Source organism: Podarcis gaigeae (assembly GCF_964106915.1).
Source record: "Podarcis gaigeae genome assembly, chromosome: 4".
Lineage (NCBI taxonomy): Eukaryota > Metazoa > Chordata > Lepidosauria > Squamata > Lacertidae > Podarcis > Podarcis gaigeae.
This window is the reverse complement of record NC_139677.1, coordinates 80,154,338-80,175,212: the sequence shown is the minus strand read 5'-3', so window position 1 is coordinate 80,175,212 and position 20,875 is coordinate 80,154,338. Positions and strand designations below refer to the sequence as shown.

At 42.3% G+C, this 20,875-nt stretch overlaps 2 protein-coding genes across 2 annotated transcripts in view; both read left to right on the top strand.

Moving 5' to 3' along the window:
* The window catches only part of LOC310843240 (cilia- and flagella-associated protein 337-like), a 1,288,916-nt gene that overhangs the window by 482,016 nt on the left and 786,025 nt on the right, over positions 1-20,875 (top strand). The window lies entirely within an intron of this gene.
* Positions 3,950-20,875, top strand: part of PDS5B (PDS5 cohesin associated factor B) — a 66,370-nt gene continuing 49,444 nt past the window's right edge. The window contains exons 1-2 of the mRNA XM_083736025.1: positions 3,950-4,192; positions 19,661-19,784. Coding sequence (XP_083592151.1) covers positions 19,677-19,784 — 108 coding nt within the window. The 5' untranslated portion in view covers positions 3,950-4,192; positions 19,661-19,676. The remainder of the gene's footprint in view (positions 4,193-19,660; positions 19,785-20,875) is intronic.

Here is a 20,875-nt window from a genome sequence, read left to right as displayed (position 1 = left end):
TTACCTGGTTTAGCTGGCCAGTTGAAGCCATTCCCAGGGTGTGCCTGCAGTCACATGCTTTTAGGAGCCACAGCTAAGAGCTGAGTGTAGTGTGAATGTTTATTATTACAGCCAGCATAGTAAAAACCAGAATTTCAGCATCATTTTTACATAAACATTAAAACGGTCAAAATGGAATTTAACAATCGATATACTAATTAAATAGATTTAAAATATGTATCCAAGGAAATATAAACACCATTAAAAGTTTTTTTGTTTTTTTGTTTGAATAGAGCTGAATGCAGGGTGGGGACCAGAGATGGACAAACTACCCCAGAGGGAGTATGACATGTCCCCCACCTGAGGTACTACCCCTCCCCTAGCACTCCATATTATTATTATTATTACTATTTGCTAAATTTGTACACCGCCTTTCATTCAAAGATCACCGGGCGGTTCACAACATAAAAATACAAAACGAGAACACAAAATATATAATAAAAACAAAACAAACCATTGACCCTCCTCCCACAAACACATTTAAAAGGGTGTAGAATGGGACTTCCGGGTCGGCGCCATCGCCGAATGGCGGGCTCCCTCCGAGCTCCGGAGGGAGCCGGCTTGGCAGGGGCTGGGTCCTACCGCACCGGCGATGCGGGGACCCTTAAAAACCACGGCCAGATTGAGGCCGTGGACATGGAGACTCGGCTGGCACCGTTAGCGCTCTCCCGACTCGTGAAGGAGCCTTTTTAAAGGCTACGGATCGGGTGCCGGGGAGAAGCGTGGTGCTTTGAGTTCTCTGCTATCCCTGCCGAGCGCAGCCGCATGCCATCCGGCGGAGAGCGCTGACTTCTTCTATTGAAAATTCGGCTCTAAAGAAGAACCCGTGAGTAATTGGAATATGGACTAAAAAAAAGGGGGATAAATTTTTAAAATTCGGAGCGAACGGGGGAGGTGGAAAAAAGGAAGTCAGCCCACCCCTAAATTGTAGAAGAGCCAAAACAAAGGACTGGACAACTAAGATCGAGTGTAACCTTATCTTGCCGAATCAGCAACTTCGCGAGGGAAAATTATAAGATTGAGCTGGAGGAGAAAAGTGGAATTGTTTTAAAAAAAGCAACCCCCCCGGAATCCCTGGAGCGATTCGTGAAACTGCCTGGAGAAAAGTGATGGAGGTTTTGACAGCTGTCAAAGAGCTGTCAAAAAGGAAGATTAAAATAGAGACTTTGTTATGAGGACTTTGCCGGTTATATTTGTTACAAATTGAATACAAACTGTTTTAAATATCGGTCAACAAGCTACTTGGTCTGGTGGATGTGATTCTGGAAGGGAACTTTGTTACTGCAATCCACCTAGAGGAACCGAGGGACATTGCATGTGTTTTTCACAGGAAATCTGAACAGCTGAATGGAACTTTCAATCTCCTGGGAAACTGCAGGAATGGAACAATATTTTGTCTACAGAGGTCTACACACTACAGGGCTCCATGAATAACAAACCTCTGCAGAGACACTAGAAACTTTTGGAAAAAGAACATTTCTGTGGGAGAACAGAGAAATAAAAAGGAGGAGAATGATTGATAAGAACAAGGAAATAACAAGAACTGGACAGAACTGGGGGAACATTTGGGATATTCAGGTTTGACAAGCTTATGGATACAAAATTGGAGTTTTTACTCCTGGATATAAAAACCTGGATAGAAGAAATGGGCCCTTATTTGATAGACTCCTTCTACGATTGGACATCCGTAATTAAAGACTGGCAAAGAACCGGAGGGACATAGTGTAATGTGGGAACTCCAGGAAGATATTAGAGGTGGAGGGATAGGTGAAACGCAAAGGGGAAAGAGGGGAGGGAAAATTGGAATCCAAAGGCTGTAAAATTATTATTCATATTTATCTTATTTCCATCTGTACTATGTTTGAAAGGGGGAAACTCGTGGAAGGGTATAGATCGATCTTAGGGGATGAGAATTTGGATAAATTGGGTTATTGATGAAGAGTGTAACTTGGGGATAAGAATTTGTTGAATTTAATTGCTTATTTGGAAGATTTGGAACACAAGAGGGGGTAGGGAGGGGAAGTCCTAGTTATTGGCAATAGATTGGATTTAATTTGTTTTGATTTGTTTTAATTTGGAAAACCTTAATAAAAATTATTATAAAAAAAAATAAAAGGGTGTAGAATGTTAATCAGCCAGAGGCCTGGTTAATGAGAAACATTTTCTCCTGGTGCTTAAAAATATATAATGTAGGCGCTGGTTGAGTTTCCCTGGGAAGAGCCACAAGCGGGGAGCCACTGCAGAAAAGGACCATTCTTGTGTTGCCACCCTCCAGACCTCTTGTGGAGGAGGAACATAAAGGAGGGCTTCAGATGCTGATCTCAGTGTCTGAGTAGGTTTCTATGGAGAGAATCAGTTCTTGAGGTATTGTGATCCTGAGCCGTTGTTTTATAGGTCAAAACCAGCACTTTGAATTGGGGCCAAAAACTAGTTGGCAGCCAGTGGAGTCGGGCAAGGATCCATGTAGTATGTTCAAACCATCATGCTCCGGTGAGCAACCTGGCTGCTGAATTCTGCACCAGCTGAAGTTTCCAAACTGTCTCCAGGGGCAGCAGCCCTACATTGCAGTAATCTAACCTAGAGGTTACCAGAACATAGACACCGGCAGTTAGGCTATTCCTGTACAAATAGGCGCACAGCTGGGCCACCAGCAGAAGACACTGATGGAAGACACTCTGCACCACCAAGGCCACATGAGCCTCAAGGGACAACAAGGGATCCAGAAGTATCCCAGAGCTATGTACCTGAGCCTTCAGATACTAAATACCGCTTCCTTAGCAATGACAAACCTAGACAGCAACTTAAAAAGCAGAGGCATCACCTTGCCAACAAAGGTCCGTATAGTTAAAGCTATGGTTTTCCTTGTACTGTAGTGATGTATAAACAAAAAAAATTCCTTCCAGTAGCACCTTAAAGACCAACTAAGTTAGTTCTTGGTATGAGCTTTCGTGTGCATGCACACTTCTTCAGATACGATGGCAGACCAACACGGCTACCTATCTGTAGTGATGTATGGAAGTGAGAGCTGGACCATAAAGAAGGCTGATTGCCGAAGAATTGATGCTTTTGAATTATGGTGCTGGAGGAGACTCTTGAGAGTCCCATGGACTGCAAGAAGATCAAACCTCTCCATTCTGAAGGAAATCAGCCGTGAGTGCTCACTGGAAGGCCAGGTCTTGAAGCTGAGGCTCCAATACTTTGGCCACCTCATGAGAAGAGAAGACTCCCTGGAAAAGACCCTGATGTTGGGAAAGATGGAGGGCACAAGGAGATGGGGACGGCAGAGGATGAGATGGTTAGACTGTGTTCTCGAAGCTACCAGCATGAGTTTGACCAAACTGCAGGAGGCAGTGGAAGACAGGAGTGCCTGGCGTGCTCTGGTCCATGGGGTCACGAAGAGTCGGACACGACTAAACAACAACTTCCTTAAGCTGCAGTCTCGCACTTACCTGCGACTAAGTCCCATGTAACTCAACGGGGCTCAATCTGCACCGCGTAACTGAGATCTCATGCTCTGGCCACCCTGCACAAAAAAAAAAAAAAAAAGAACGAGGGGCTGCGAGCCTTCAGGCATGCACGATTGCAAACAGCAGGGTCAGGCTCGGAGGTGCTTTGCGGAATGCATCCGAAGTTTCATGCCTCTGTGGCTCCTTCCTTCTTATACCCAATTTATTTAGGCGACCGTGGAATCCGCCGACGCGCTGTGTTGCGAAGGCAGCCACCCGCCTCGCGAGGGGGGAAAGAGTTGCCCCCACGCACCCCGCAGTCTCTGGGACGGCTGTTCAGTGTCGCTGTCCCCCCCCCCTTTCTCCGTCTCCTAGCGCCACTTCCTTCCCGGTGTCTGCAGGGGTCGCTCCTGCCTCACTTTGGCGCCGGCCTCTCCCTGCCGCTCGGTGGCGGGGTCCGTCCGAGAGAAGCAGCCGCCGGAGACGAGTTGGCGCCATTTTGAAGCCGACGAGTGGGGAGGGGTGGGGGGGAGACGCACCGCGGCGAGCTGCGGAAGGGAGGGAGGCGGGTGCGCGGCGATTGGCTGCGGGGCCGAGCGGCGGCGGCGGCGGCTCCCCGAGCCTAGCGCGGCGGGGCCAGAGAGCGGAGCGGACGAGCTCGCTCTGCCTCGTCTTCACCAGAAGCAGCGGCAGCAGCCCCTGGGAAGGTAAGCGCAGCGCCCTCTTTCTCTAGGCGGAGAGGAAGCCCGTTTCGCGCCACCGCCAGCCCTTCGGCGATTGAGGCAGGCGGCAAACCCAGGGTCTGGGGGTGGGGGCTGGGAGGAGGACTACTTGCCCCCCATGGCTCTTCTTCCAGCTCCCCCCGGGGCCGCCATCCCTCCTTAGCCTCGGCCGTTCTCTGCATATTGAACTTGCCGCCCTTTCCTCCGTGGGGCGATTGTGGGTCTGTTTTGGGGGGTGGCGGGAGGATGAGCAGCGTGGTGGCGGGTGACCTTGTCTGCCTTCCCCATCCCGCTTTAATGCACACATTTTATTTTTATTTTTTTTCCGCCTGCCCTTCCCCCGCCCCATTCTTCCCCTGCCCAGGTCCCCCTTTTCACAATCCTTATCTCTGGGAGAGAGATAGCAGCTGCAGGCGGCAGGAGGCTTTTGCACCCTCAAATGTGGCGCGGCTGCCCTTTCCCCACCCGCCCCAATAGAGTCGCTTTTCCTTGCAAGACTTGAGCGGCTCCGAGAGCCCCGGAGCAGCCTTGTGCTTTGGCTTCCCTAGTTGGCCTAGTCCCCCCACCTCCTCCTCCTCCTCCTCCTCGCAGAGGCACCCTGCCCCAGCTCAGCCCCTTCCTGCTGCCATTGGCTGGGGCCTGGTAAGGATGGCGGTGGAGGGAAGGGGAAAAAGGGACTCCAGGCTCGTTCCCCCACCTCCTTTTATGCTCTCTTTACTTGCCGTGCATTGGAGGCGTGTCGCTTTCTCTCTCTCTCTTTCTCTCTCCCTCCTTTACGGAGGAAGTGGGGTGGGCGCTGCTTGCCTCGAATATAACATATCCAAATCGTGCTAGTTTGCCTTGCACCCGTTGCTTCATATATTGAACAGAGGCCTCTCGCACTTTTTCCTCCGGCCAGTGGGTTGCCATCAATGTTATAGGTCGCTCTCGGATAGCCTTTACTTTTTGAAAGAGAGTTTGTCTGATCCACGGATCCCGGACCTGAAATTTCAGCCATGCAGTGTAGTAAATAAAGATGCTTCTCTCTCTTCAGCTCTGCTCCTTACATGGTTAATGGAGAAAAGACAGATCAGGGGTGGGCATAGCCTCAGATCAACAAGATGACTAGTACAGCTCCTGCAGTGATATATATTTTTTTACTGTTAAAAGTAAAGGAATTCACAGGTGCATGATATTTTCACTTTGCAATGATTTCTTGTGGAGACCTATAACTGCAATGTGAAGTATGTCTTGCACGGTTATGCTGTTCATTAACTTGGATTTAATGCATTTTTGGATGACACTGCTTTTCTGTTACAGTTATAGGTGTGTTAATAATATTTTGTCAAACCCTACATGGGTAGTTCTCTTTACTGCTGCATTGTGAGGGATAGTGTTAGCCCTGTGTAGATGTCTGCAACAAGGTTTTGGCAGTTTGGTTTTCCTCTATCCTTCATGAGTAAATTGCGCCTTATACACAGAGAGTGGGCTCTGTACATGCAAGCTAGGACTTGTATTTTGTACACACACCGGCATTGTGCATAAGGTACAGTCTACACGTGGAAATCAGGGGTGGAGCTTATTGCAGCAATCCCATTTTGCATGTGTTAAGTATACTATTCTGAACGGGTGTAATGTCTTTAAATAGTATTCATTGGCAGCTAGCTGTGAAATCTGTTACTTCAGGAAAAACATAAATGCCATGCTTAAGTATTTGAGGATGACTATTCAAATTTATATGTAGTATTGGTATCTTAATTAAGAAACAATTCCAAAATGTTTCTTATTTTATTATTTTAAATTGGTCATAAATCTATATATAGTAGACTTGCAAATAGTGAACTGCCTGGTGATCTTTGTCTAATAACCACTTTCTGAAATCACGCTTTGATGATAATAATAATAATTTATTATCTCCCCAGCCATTCTGGGCGGCTTCCAACAAATATTAAAAATACATTAAAATATCACACATTAAAAACTTCCCTAAGCAGGGCTGCCTTCAGATGTGTTCTAAATGTCAGGTACCGTAGTTGTTTCTCTCTTTGACATCTGATGGGAGGGCGTTCCACAGGGCAGGTGCCACTACCGAGAAGGCCCTCTGCCTGGCTCCCTGTAGTTTTGCTTCTCGCAGGGAGGGAACCGCCAGAAGACCCTCGGCGCTGGACCTCGGTGTCCGGGCTGAACGATGGGGGTGGAGACGCTCCTTCACTACCTTTCTTCCCCTCCACTACCTAATTGGGGTGTGTGTATTTGGCAAATATGATTAAAGCAATGGTTGTATTTACCTAGCAGGAAAAGTGAGGGGGACTCATAGGTGGAACTTGTTATTTGTATGCTGTGTTGAGTGTCCATACTGTCACTAGGAAGTTTGTGAATGAAACTGTCCTTTCCTTCTCAGAGAGGGGGAAAACCTTGGTTGTGGTTCTTAGTTGTGGTATGTTCTCCCTAGGAAGTTAACTTGTCGCCTACTTCAAATGTCCCCTTAGGAAAGGCAACTCTCTTTTAATTCTCCCATACCTTTTAACTGCTTTTATGTACTGCTTTTACTGCTAGGGGCAAGGGAGGAATGTGGTTAGAGGGAGTGACTGTATCTGACTTCACTTCACTGTTTGCAAGGTCAGATGCAGTCTACTACTCAGAATCAAAATGCTGGAGATCGTTTCAATGGATACTTTTCTTGTTAGTGCCAGGTAAGAATGTAATCAGCTTGCATCCTTAAGTCAATGACTGTTTCTAAAATGTTGTTTACATTTGTAAGAGTTGTAGCACTATCTAAGGCTGTAATTACACACTTCCTTATTGGAAGTAAGCATAAGTGCAGTAAATGGGGCTTCTGAGTAGACATTTCTAGGATTGGATTGGAAGTTCCTGAATACTGTGTAAATGTAGAAAATTCACCTATGGAGAGTCTTGCGATGAATTGAGTAGTGCTGTCCTGTTAAACACATTCAAGCTAAAATAAGACATCCTTTCCCGCTGAAGCTCTTAAGAATAATGTTCATAATATCTCTTACTGTTCTTAAATGTTTAGGAATAGTGTTGCTTGAGGAATTTGGTTTCTTCTTCTATTATCTGGCACTTCTTACATTATTAGAGCACAACCTTGTGCTTCATTGCTTTACCATTATAAAAGAGTTTATAATGAGGTTAAAATATAGTTTCGTGATAGTCTAATATTAGAAATAGAGAAAATATATGACTGACTTTTCAACTGATGGCAAACACATTGGAATGTAGCACTTTCAAGAGTTCTTGCCCATTTATTCTATTGAAAAAAACATTTGCAGAATCCAGACAAAGTGGATCAGAAAATGTTCCATGCTGTGTTTGCTATAACCTCACCATTTCTCTAATGGTGATAGAGTTCTTGCAATGGCTTAGAGCAGTGTTTCCCAACCTTGTGCCTCCAGATGTTTTTGGCCTACAACTCCCATCATCCCTGACCACTGGTCTTGCTAGCTAGGGATGATGGGAGTTGTAGGCCAAAAACATCTGGAGGCACAAGGTTGGGAAACACTGGCTTAGAGCTCCACATTCCCCATAGTATAGAGTGTAGGATCCATGTAGTAACCTTAGAGACATAGATAGATTTGTGATGGGTAGCTTGATTGCTTGACATTACCTTCCTGTGTGGTGTGACTGTTTCTGATATCATAAAATGATTAGTTGGGCTACTAGAGAAGGCAGATAATTTAGTTGGGAAGTCCAGGAAGCCAAATTTAGATTGCTACATAGGTTAAGACCAGATTCTCATAGTGAGACGACAGGCAAAAATGTGAAATCTCAATGCATGAATGTAATGCTGGTGTTAGAATAAAGAATTTAAATCTATTAAAAAACAATGGATGTTTTGGGGGAGGGAGCACATATGTAGAACTGCAATATAACTCATTTGCTGGTGCTCTTTCTAGCAAAGCTGATCAGGTTAAGGAAATGGGGACAATTTATTTTCTCAAAGCACTGGTGGATAGATAGAAACTAAAATCAGTGCATTCAAACTGAGATCTCAATGTGAAGATTAAATGTAATGTCTACAAAAATATAGTGGTACCTCAGGTTACATATGCTTCAGGTTACATACGCTTCAGGTTACATACTCCGCTAACCTAGAAATAGTACCTCGGGTTAAGAACTTTGCTTCAGGATGAGAACAGACATTATTCTCTGGCAGTGCAGCAGCAGCAGGAGGCTCCATTAGCTAAAGTGGTGCTTCAGGTTAAGAACAGTTTCAGGTTAAGAACGGACCTCCGGAACGGATTAAGTACTTAACCCAAGGTAACACTGTATGTAGGAACAAAGAGTAAAGAAACATATATGTCTATTTCCTGATGATAAGAGAGCCAAAACAGGTGACTTGTGGCACCTGAAACTGAAAGTATACTTAGTACATAAATTTTTTTGAGAGAATCAAGTAAACTTACATTGACAGTATTGTTGCTCTGCATGTTAAATAAATCAGGAATTGTAAGATAGGGATGGAGATTCTGCTCCTCTTTTTCTAGTAAAAAAAACCACTGTCCCAGTGTCAGGGGAAAACAATCACAGTAAGTTTTTGGAGGTGTATTGTCTACTTCAATGAAACTTTCAATGTATTGTGGGGTAGAAGTGGAACCCCAGAAAATATTTTTGTCTGCGGTGTAAGAAGTGTGTTTGACAATACGCAAACACTAAGAGCCAGAAAACACTTATTTCTGTGTGTTTTCCTAAACCCATTTATAAATTTGCAAGAAAGTTGTCCTAGGTTAGAGAAACATCCCCAAAACAACATTATGTGGTTTGTGCCAACCTATTGACACTTGCTCAATAATCATGAGTTGTTTTGCTCTCTGTAAAATGAATGAAAATACCTTCGGCCAAAGTTGTGTCATTCTAGATAGATCTGCGCTGCAACAGTGGGTCCTTGGAGTAGTGATTGCAAATTTGGTTAATCCGTTGTCATGTAACTGCAGACTGATCTCAGTGTTCTTTGGTGATGTGTCCCTGACCATTTTTCTATGAAAAAATGATAACAGTGACTAGGATAGTAAATACACCCTAATGGCAAAATGTGATTCATTTTGGGAGCATTGTATGCTACACATTTTCTATTGTTTCCAGCAGAAAAATGGTAAGTGGTAAGTGCTGAAGTTTGAAGATGTTGTGTGGGTGACAGTTTGCGTCCTAGAAGGACTACTTTTTAGATCTGCTTACTGTGAATTGCACAGTGAAAAGTGACCCAGGGGGGTGCTTTCACCCCCACAAAATTGAATGGTTAAAGTGTGCTCCTGGTTTTTTCCTACCTTACTTTACAGCCTGGCTTCAACTCCAGATGAGCTCCCAAGGAAGATCCTTGCTCAAAGCAATATTTGGTTGCACTAGGGTGGGAACTGGGGTAGCTTCTAGATGTTGGACAACAATTCCCATCATCCCTGACCATTGTCCATCCTGGCTGGGGATGATGGGAGCCATAGCTAATCCTACCCCTATTGATATAATCTGGCCCATGGGTTGGAAGTTCTGTTCTACCATAATAAAGGAAACAAACTTATCCACAGAATTGTTATACAGTGGTACCTTGGGTTACATACGCTTCAGGTTACAGACTCCACTAACCCAGAAATAGTACCTCGGGTTAAGAACTTTGCTTCAGGATGAGAACAGAAATCGCATGGCAGCAGCACGGCAGCAGCAGGAGACCCCATTAGCTAAAGTGGTGCTTCAGGTTAAGAACAGTTTCAGGTTAAGAACGGACCTCCAGAACAAATTAAGTACTTAACCTGAGGTACCAGTGTATGTAGAAATTCCAGCTAAATAAGTACTAAATGCACTGTATGGTCCGCTCATTGACTGACAGTTGGATGGTATATATAAAGTAAATCAAGGAGCCACCTTGTTGATATAATAAAATTGACTGGGAAATGTCATTGTGATAAACCCAGAAGCTTAAGACACAATAAATAATTGCAGATTTGGGTTGACAAGAGTTATGATTAAATCCCATGGTGCCTTGAATTTGATGTGAAATATCCTGTTCAACTGCTTTAAAACAGTGAGTGTAACACCACCAAACTTTCAGCTGAGTGGGAAATCATCAAGAAAGTCACAGTTATATTTATAATGTACTATTTCTTGAAATTGCTGTTAAATTGCAGTCAAGGAGGCTGTAGAAAGAAATGTGACTTGCATTAAAAGCTGTACAAATGAAGCATCGCTAAAATGAGAAAAATAAAAAGCACAAATTATGGCATAGTAAATGTAAGTTGACAGTAAGGCAAGCCAAGAAAGTACTTGTGGAACAAACTGATACTATTAAAAAGTGAGCACACTAGAAGTAGGAAACTCTCTGGAGAAAGATGTCAGTATAAAAGAAAACACTGAAGCAAGGGAAGGAAACTGCAGGGAAGCTAAACAAATTCTTGAACATATGTTAAATTGCAAGGATGTTTGGGAGAGAAAAGCCCATATGTGAAGCAGTGTTTTGGGGAAGTGAATTGTGAAGAACTGTGTAAAATGGGGATGAAAGAGGATAAAGTTGTAGAACTGACTGAAAAATTAAAAAGAAACTAGTCTTCGGAGTCTGTTGGTGTCCACATCTCAGTTCTTAAAAGAACTCCAAAGATCAAAGTAACGAAGTATATTTGTAGATTGCAGAGATGCTTTCAGAATGGTGCAATCTCAAGCAGACTCTGAAAAGCAGATGATATTCCCTGTGTGGGGTTGTTGGGCAACAAAATGGTAGGGAGACTGAATGTAAGGATGTGTCAAGTGATGCGCACTAACAAAATCTGCTGGTGGGTCTGAACTGACCGTGGCCGTGAAGAAGCTTAATTATATGCATTTTTGGTACAGCATTAAAAAACACACCATGCACATCCTCGAACAACTAATTTCATAAATGATATTGTTAAGCTGGAAAACATACAGGAAAGGGCAGTGGGAAGAGCAATGCAACCCCGTAACCTACTGCACTGGAGGGAATTTAGATGTCCACCTAGGGCACCTCCATTGGCAGCAGAACCCGACTGGCAATGGAGGTGTCCACCAAGGGCCAGGGTTAGAAACACTTTCCCACTTGTTCCTTCCTTCTGCCCTGGCCTATACAAACAGTGGGGTTGAACTGAGACTGAGTTATGAAAATGCCTGGTAAAAATCTCATTTCTGCCATGAACTCACTATTATGAATTTATAGAAATATATACTGCATTATTCTAGTATAACACAGTATTCAGGCTAAAAACAACTCACAAAATCAGTTTATAAAACATACCAATGCAATAATGCAAGGTACAGGCACAATTGTTAAAAACACCTTAAGGCAAGTGATCAGTCCATTAAAAATTGTCCTAGCAGATCATGCCTGCCAGAATAAAAAGTGTCTAAACTGTTTTGCAAAAGACCGAAAGAGAGGAGGCTTGATGTTAACTCTCCAAGGCATGAAGTTCCATAATCTGAGTATGTCCACAACCAATTGTCTGTCCTCAACTGATGGGATGTGGACACTAAATACTGTTGTCTTAGGTAAGTCACTTTCAGCCTTGGCTTCAGCCATGCATCTGCAACATGGCAATAAGAACATTGACTATAGCATTACAAGGCTATTATAGGCTTGAAACCACTTGCAATCAACCAAGAGACACTTTACACAATGGCTCTAGGTCTTGATGCCACCGTAAAAAGTCTCTGCTAATGGTATGGAGACAATCAGGAACAGTCTGAGATGTGGTGAATCAGCAAAAATTGAGTAGGTTTAGGAAGGTTGCTTTTGCTTAAGTTTTGGTGATTTCTCCCATCCTTTGATTCTTTGCCATTTTCCCCACACTGTATCCCAGACTATATACCTGATTGTCCCCTGACCACTTGGAGGGGCTTTTCATGGGGTGTAGCGGGAAGGGAGGCAGCAAATCCTAAGCAGCCTTGAACTTAGGGTGTGCCACCATTGAAACTGTAGTAAAGTCACCAGATCAGAACATTTTTTAAATAGTCAAATCACTTTCTCCAGCACTTACTGAATTCTACTACCTTCTGTCTTGGACTGAAAAAAGAGGTCCTCATCTCTGACCTATCAATATTTTCAGTGATTTGTTTTGAAGACCTATGACTTCGTATACAGAAGACTCTTCGTATCCACACAAAAGGTTAGGGGAAGAGTTGCAATATGTTTTTTAATTAAGGATTGTCATCACAGCTGATGAGTTTTGCTTCTAGCCTACATAGCTGGTTTCACAAATATCTAAATTCTATATAGGTCCTAGTGATTGCATTATGATATTGTTCAGCGAGACATTTGAACTCACATTGTAGGTAGTATTTTTGCCAAACTTGATGGACTAAGATGAAATCTTGTTTCTTTACAAAACAGGATTGTGAGCATAGATTATATAAATTGGTGCCAGTCAGTTGTAAAATGGAACTATATACAGTTAATAGCAATCTTTGTTGTCTTTTGCTCATATTTGCTTCCTTTCTGTTGTTAAATATTTGAAACTGTGTGGCAAGTTAATAGAGCTGTGTGAGAGAGGTTCCTTTTCATGGTTTCTTTATGAAGGTGACTTATCACTAATAATGTTTGATTTCTTGGGGAGCATTGTGGTGAGTTTCAGTTGGCTAGTAATTTGTTGCTTTAGAATGCTATGATAATCAACTGATTAAGCCCTGAAAGTAGTATGAATCTGAGGATTGTGGTTAACTACTGTATCTTCAGGAATATGGTTGATTCCAAGTCACAGACAGGTAATTTATTGTGGGGTTTTTTGCTACTCTCCTTTGGAGAAGTTTTTCAAGCATTCACTGTTGGGGGGGGGCGGCAATCAATATTGCTTACCTTTTTAAGAAGGCTTTCCCTGAAGAGTGAATCAGCCATTTTATATTGCATGTTATGCAGAGTTTCGAAATTTGATGCTTTAAAAATCTGTTTGTAGATTGTTATGAATGTTTGTTGGGAAGCAGTTTATAAATCTTAAATAAAACATTCTTTAGAACTTAAATATGTCTTGGACACTTGTTCAGTGGCATTAAAAATACAAAACCAAATGTTTGTAGCATCTTGTTTTGGGTTTTTAAAAGCAAGTGACTTCTAGTTACTGAAAAATTTGACACATTCCAAGTTTAGCTTCCATTGTGTGTGGAAGACAGCTGGAATTTAGATACCCTGGCCTATGGCATGTATTTTTAGGTAACAAGCAGCTTTTTAATCTGCTTTTGAATTCATTTATTCTGGAATTGGTTGCCTTGAGTGTGAAAATTTTGAGATAAACATGCTTGACTCTATAAATTAATTTGCGGAGAAGGGGACTGAATTCTTAGTGAGTTTATGTTATTATTGGTTGTTATTGCTTCTGTGTAGATCTAAGATAGTGCTTGGAATGAAAACTGGGATTCTTGAATACCACAAATCTGTGGAACACAACAACATGCAACTGAAATGCCAGTTGTATATCACACACTTCAATGGGTTGGCTTTTCCCATGCCACCCTTACAGCTTAGGAACCAATAATTTTGATACTGGAAAAACTCCACTTAAGAGGTGTTACACCTTCATTGGTTTAAGTGACTTCTTGTAAGTCATGATTTGTGAAAATTCTTTGCACAGCTTTTAATGCAGGCAGTTTTCCTTTATCTGTGTACTGATACTCCGCCCGCCCCCCATCTATTCTATAGGTATGCCCTATAGAAGTGTTCCCTGAAGAGCTGGTGTGGGCAACCTGTGATCCTTGGCCAAAAATTATGTGACTTCTGAACTTTTAAAAAGCACATATCAGCAATTAGTTCAGACCTCAGCAATCTGTTACTGCCTCAGCAAACCGCTGGATAAGAAAAGTGGGGAAAAAGACCCCTCCCAAAAGTGTTAGAAAAAGACCCAGCAAGAAAAGAGGGTGACAGAAAGAGGGAAAAGCAGGTCATGGATAGGAGGAGAAAAATGTGTTGGGTCCCCACACTTTTGACTCTTGCCCTACCACTGGCTACAGCCTCTCACACTGACATCACACAGCCATTTATAAATGATCCCTGAGGGAACATGCCCCTGGACAGAAAAAAAGATTGTCCACATGTGCTAGAAGGGTTCGGTATTAAGAGTTCAGAGTAGTTTAAGTTTTTTGATCTAGATTATTTAAATTCTTTTTGTGGCCTTGCTGCTGAGCAGTATGCCCTATGGCATGCTGGGAGCATGCTTTTTGGAGACTGGATCCATGTCTTCAGTTCTGAGGGGAAGAGGTTAAGAGGGTATGTTAAACTACAGCCCTCAGTTCCCCCAAGTTCAGACATAACAAGCATCAGTGGTTAGTTAGCGGAAGCTTCTCCTGCAGTGTGAGAAACTCAGATATATAAGCTAATCGCCAAATAGTACATTAAACCTAGGTTACAGTCATCACATGTGACTAGGTGGTGTCTAGGTGCCTTTGTGAGGGGTGTGATGATGATGGTGATTGATGGAATATAAATAGTGGGATATACAGCGGTACCTTGGGTTACATACGCTTCAGGTTACATGCGCTTCAGATTACAGACTCCGCTAACCCAGAAATAGTACCTTGGGTTAAGAACTTTGCTTCAGGATGAGAACAGAAATCGTGTGGCGGCGCAGCAGCCGTGGGAGGCCCCATTAGCTAATGTGGTGCTTCAGGTTAAGTACAGACCTCTGGAACGAATTAAGTACGTAACCAGAGGTACCACTGTAAATGCAATAAATAAGGTCTTCTGCTTATGTGTTTAAGAAAGATGGAGGGGCTAGCCAGATGGAGATATCAGTAGTCATCCCAGCATCCACATATCTCCATGTAGTCACAATTGGGCCCATGCCAGTTGCAAAATGCACCTGGTGCCTGAATAATTTTGAACACTGTTCCTGATTCTGTGCGGGGAAGCAGAAGTAGAAAGCACATGAACCTGAACCTTGCACCTCTAGGAGAAAACCATGAATTCCACTTACATCCCAAACCAGACTTATGCTTGTACCGCTTCAATGTTTTATCTAAGAACCTCTAATAGTGAGTGAGGCCTCTAACAGGCCTATTTGAGCATGGGGAGAAGGAAGTTGGGTCAAGGATGGTACTAAAGGCTTCACATGGTTCTCACACCCACATCTGTTCTCCTATTCTTTCTCTTCAGCAGAAATATCTCAAAACCTTGAGTTTCGGCAAGGATATCAATGCTCAAGCTACTTCAAACTGAAAATTAGTGTCACTGCTTCATCTAAATATCTCATTTTGGACCAGAAGCCTGGTGAAGTTTCCTTAGGCGTGTTTTTCCTTATAGGGGGCGATGCATTATTCTCCTCTGTGAGTTGCACTTTCTTAATTGCAGGTAGATTAATCTCTGCTTTTATCTGAAGGTTACGTGGACGACAAGCCGTTGAATCAAGTTCTTGTGAGATGATCGTTTTAGGACTCTTGCTCTTTCTTTGGACATCCACCTTGGTTTCCTTATATAACTCTTTCCCGGCCAGCTTATTTCTTAGCGTTTCTAATCTTTCTAGGATTTCAGCTTGTATTAAAGGTGGGAATGTCCAGAATTGACTAATTAAGGTATTTTCTTCAAGGGAGAAATTGTGTGTAGGGGTATCCAATTTGTGGGGCGACTGGTGATTATTCTGATATTCAGCTTTATTGTTTTCCACCACCTTTGAAGAGATGTCTTTCTTATTTAATTTGATGAGGTGCGAGCGGGGGCCAGGCACTTCGAATAGTGTCACTGCTTTTCCCAGGATGGCCAGTCATTACTTTTTCTCGCACCTACTATGGCACAATAGGTTCAGGAGGTAGAACAATGGCCATAACCATGGTTTGTCACTTTCAACATCATGCCGTAACAAAGCTTGCGGAAACTATGCTTCTAGATCTGCTTCCAAAATTTGGCATCACTTTTTAATTAGCTGGTCACTCTTGAACCATGGTTTCTCAATGTCAGTATCATGTCAAGCCACATTTAAGCTTTACAACTCATGATTTGGTGTGACTTTTAAACTGAATATATGTTATGCACACAACACTAACAATATACCGGTACTATGTACAGTGGTACCTCGGGTTACATACGCTTCAGGTTACATACGCTTCAGGTTACAGACTCCGCTAACCCAGAAATAGTGCTTCAGGTTAAGAACTTTGCTTCAGGATGAGAGCAGAAATCATGCTCTGGCGGTGTGGCGGCAGCAGGAGGCCCTATTAGCTAAAGTGCTGCTTCAGGTTAAGCACAGTTTCAGGTTAAGTACGGACCTCCTGAACGAATTAAGTACTTAACCCGAGGTACCACTGTACTGTATTCACATTCTTTACTGTCACAGGAATTCCCCCCTCCCAATCTAATGGTTAAAAGTGTGTGAAATTAGAATCTTTTAATTCTTGTCATTTGCTTCTTTCTATTTTCTGCTGGAGAGCTAGCTACTGTTATGAAGAAGATATTCTGCGTTTCAGCTGCTGGACATTAAAATTGTGTTTCTAACTTTCTCAAAATTGGAGCGATTCAGCTATGTGTGCACCAAATTACAGTTCTCTATATTTTAAAGTACCCTAACCATTCTAATGCTCCTGCCTGTGAATTATGAGGCCTATGTATTAATATGTATATTATATCTCACATATGATGGACCTCATCAGTCACAGACAGGCGTCACCTGTGCCTTAAAAAGTATATTATAACTCATAAGAGAAGTGATATATCTGAAAGAGGAAAAACCTGTGCTTTGGAACATAGAGACTGCATGTGTATGTTCTGTCAGTAATGTAAAATGCCTGAGAACAACTAATTCTTTGATTTGTCTCATGGCTTCTGTGATAACAGTTGGGATTCACTGATATAAAATGAATGAAACTTTTAAGGACCTTAGATGAAAAGGCAGTTATTGAATCTTGATTACTTTAAAGCTTGTTGCTGGAATGTAATATATTGACTCTTGCCTGGCTTAAGTCATTTGGAAATGCTTTTTATAAGAAACCTATGTGGAATGCTGCAAAAGTGTTGTGTGCATGCTTCTAAACAGGCAAGTGCATTTAGGCAAACAATTAAGATGGGGGAAAATCCTGTGTACTTTACAGTGGTCTTGTGTGTACCTTGTATTGACTCTTACTATGTTATATAAAATGTGACATGGATCATGGATCTTTAGGGTAGGATGGCCACTAATGTATTTCCCAACCAATACCCCTTTTCTGTCCACTTGTGGGTTGAGTAGGGCTACATGAAGTAAATATGTGTGGAATGGAGACTGGGGGTTATTAGGCTTGCTAGTGGAAGGAGGCAGTTAGTGACACTGTGGTTGAGCAAGACGTATACAGAATAATCCTGTTGAGCTCAGGGCTCCTTAAGAAATGACTTCCTTGTTTGTTTATTTTAATAGGATTTTAGTACATTTTTATTCTGCTTTCTTAACTTTTGTTGCATTTGTTTTCTTGTGCGTGGAAATGCATCTAGGGTATAATCTTAATTTTTGTTTTGTTCATTTTTAGTTTATAGTATTCCAAAGCAGCACAGTGTATTTTTGGTAGTATTTGACATGCTTTTTTTTAAAAAAAGGGGGTCCTAGCTAGAATAACCAAGAAACTTTTCTGATTCTGTTTACCTTAGATTTAGTATGAGCATCTTTTCATATGATAAGAGGTATGACTTTTTACTATATACTTTGTTGTGTCTTCCATTATCAAATGCTGCAGCATCTCTTGGGAGTTGCTTTCCTCTTTTCTCATTTTTTTTTAGATAGATAGATAGATGATAGATGCCTAGCTTATCTTCTATCCCTTATTCACCTTGTAAATAGTTTTATATGAAATAATGGGCGGGTGGTGCTGTGGGTTAAACCACAGAGCCTAGGACTTGCTGATTGGAAGGTCAGCAGTTTGAATCCCCGTGACGGGGTGAGCTCCCGTTGCTCGGTCCCTGCTCCTGCCAACCTAGCAGTTCGAAAGCACGTCAAAGTGCAAGTAGATAAATAGGTATCGCTCTGGCGGGAAGGTAAACGGTGTTTCCATGCGCTGCTCTGGTTTGCCAGAAGCGGCTTAGTCATCATGCTGCCCACATGACCTGGAAGCTGTATGCCGGCTCCCTCGGCCAATAAAGCAAGATGAGCGCCGCAACCCCAGAGTCGGCCACGACTGAACCTAATGGTCAGGTGTCCCTTTACCTTTTTATAGTAGTTTAAAAGACACAGTTGACATCAATTCTAATATGAGTGTATGTTTTTCCATCTTGTAATGTTTCTTATCAGGGAACTTGCTTATCCCCTACAAGGTACAGTAGCTCCTATGGGAGGGGAGTGTGAGAGTATTTAGCGGAGGCTCTCCATGCCCTGATTCATCCTCAACAACATGTACACCAGTGTGTGCCAGCCACTCTTGTAATGGGAAGTTGGTGCTTGCTAACTGTATGCTATACGTTACAACCATCTCTCTGTCTTGATTTCTGGCCTGCAAATTACTTCTTTAGAAGTAATTGTGGGAAGGGTCAGCCTGGGTAGGAAGAAAGAGGGCTCCTGTGCCAATCGATCCACTGAGGCACATTTGTTCTTAGGGATGTATTGTATCACAGATTATTTTGGATAAATGTTCTTCATATAGCAGAATTTCCATATGTGTGTGTGTGTGTGTCTATATATATATATATATATATATATATATATATGTATGTATATGTATATATGTATGTATGTATGTACAGTCATACCTCGGGTTGAATATGCTTCATGTTGAGCGTGTTCGAGTTGTGCTCCGCAGCAACCCAGAAGTAACATAGAGCGTTACTTCCAGGTTTCGCCGCTTGCGCAGCGCATGCACAGACGCTCAAAATGACATCATGCGCAGAAGCGACGAAAAACGACGCACGTGTGCGCAGACGTGCCGTCGCTAGTTACGTTTGCTTCTGAATGCGAACGGGGCTCCGGAACGGATCCCATTCGCATCCCGAGGTACCACTGTGTGTGTGTGTGTGTGTATGCACACACCATGTTTCTAGATATATATATTTCTGTCTACATGTAGAAAAGTTAAAACTTGAGGAGGATTCTGTTGAGGTGAGATTAAGAGTGTCCTTTGAAGCATGTGCTATATTCAGACATTAAATTATAAATTAACTAATTCCGTTTTTGAAATTATGCATTATGTCTGTCTCTTTTGCTTTCTCTTATTCTGAATCCCTGACCCGCTTCTTAAAAGTGTCAAAATGTCAGTTTCTTTACATTTGCAGTAGGAGGGAAAATTATATAGGTTTAGTTTAAATGAGATTGTAAACTCTTGTCTTGGCTATATCTATGGTAACTTTCATATTGAGCTAGTTGGCTTGTTCGGTGTCTGATTACTAGCAGATGTGGTACAATTGCATACGTATTGGATGTGTAAAAGTGTAGCACAGTTCAGGTAGAATTGTTTGCACGTCACTTAAATTTGTTCCTTGCTTTATAAAATTGGCCACTTGGACTTCAGTGTCTTAAAAACAAAACAAAAAGAAATTAGATCACGGTGTGATGGACATTAAATATTATCTAATTCAATTTTTCTCTGTTCCAGGTTTTAAACCAGCATCATGGCTCACTCAAAGACTCGAGCCAATGATGGAAAAATTACTTATCCACCCGGCGTTAAGGAAATATCTGATAAAATTTCTAAAGAAGAGATGGTACGGCGGTTAAAAGTGAGTGACCAGTTTTATTACACATTTTGGACAGTTCTAATTCATGCACTTAAATTTTCTCTCTCCTGTGCTTTTTTAAAAAAATTTTTTTACTACTGCTAACATTACTAGAAAAAATATATTGTTACTTGCAAATAAAAACAGTAATAACACTACTGTGAGTTGTGGGGGGTGGCAGTTGATGGCTTCAGCTGTGTCACATAGGGCTGGCAAAGCTACAGCAATGAATGTAAACTTCCCCACAGAACCTATTTTTCTATTACATGATGGAAATGTGTCATAGTGAACTGTAGTTACCAAATTTTTCCGTGTATGACTAGGTTTTTTAACCAAAAAAATAGGTTTAAAATTGGGGGTTGTCTTATACACGGGTAACACTGAGGGGGTGTTTTCTTAATTTGGAGTCCCCAAAAATAGGGGGTGCCTTATACATGGGGGTGTCTTATACACGGAAAAATACGGTAATTTGCTGCTGAAATTGGCAGAGCATTCTCATCATGTACATCTACCAAACTTTCAAACGAGGGTCCCCTTCCCTCCTTCTGCTCAGATCTGTAGAGGTAAGAGTTTGTCACAGTTTTTCGGTAAATATGTGGGGGCGGGGGGGGGGAGAGAAGGAGAAAGATGTCATAGCTAGCTAGCTAGCTCAGTGACAGTAAGTACAGTATGTTCTGAAATTCACAGATACTGGGAAACCGAGAATGAAATAATGACATGGAAGTCAAAATTTGAATATAATGTTTAGTTAAATACCCAGTTGAATGTAATAGTTTTTACATAGATCCTATTGGGTGTAGTTATTATCTATTGGTCTAAGGTGAAGCTGCCAACCTTTTTCGGACCAGCAGGCATGTTTTGAATTTTGAGAGAATCATACATGCTGACAGTACCGTACATGTTGGGAACTGGGTCTATGGACACAAATACAAGGGGAGGTGCAGTTGAGACATGACCTAGGCTGGATGTATGTGTACAATTCTGTTGCCCCACCATGCATGAAACCTGTGCATATTAAAATGACATGGTTATGCTCCATCATGTGTAGGCTGCTTGCTGAGTATGAAAACCGGCGCTTTCCCAACATTGTGCAG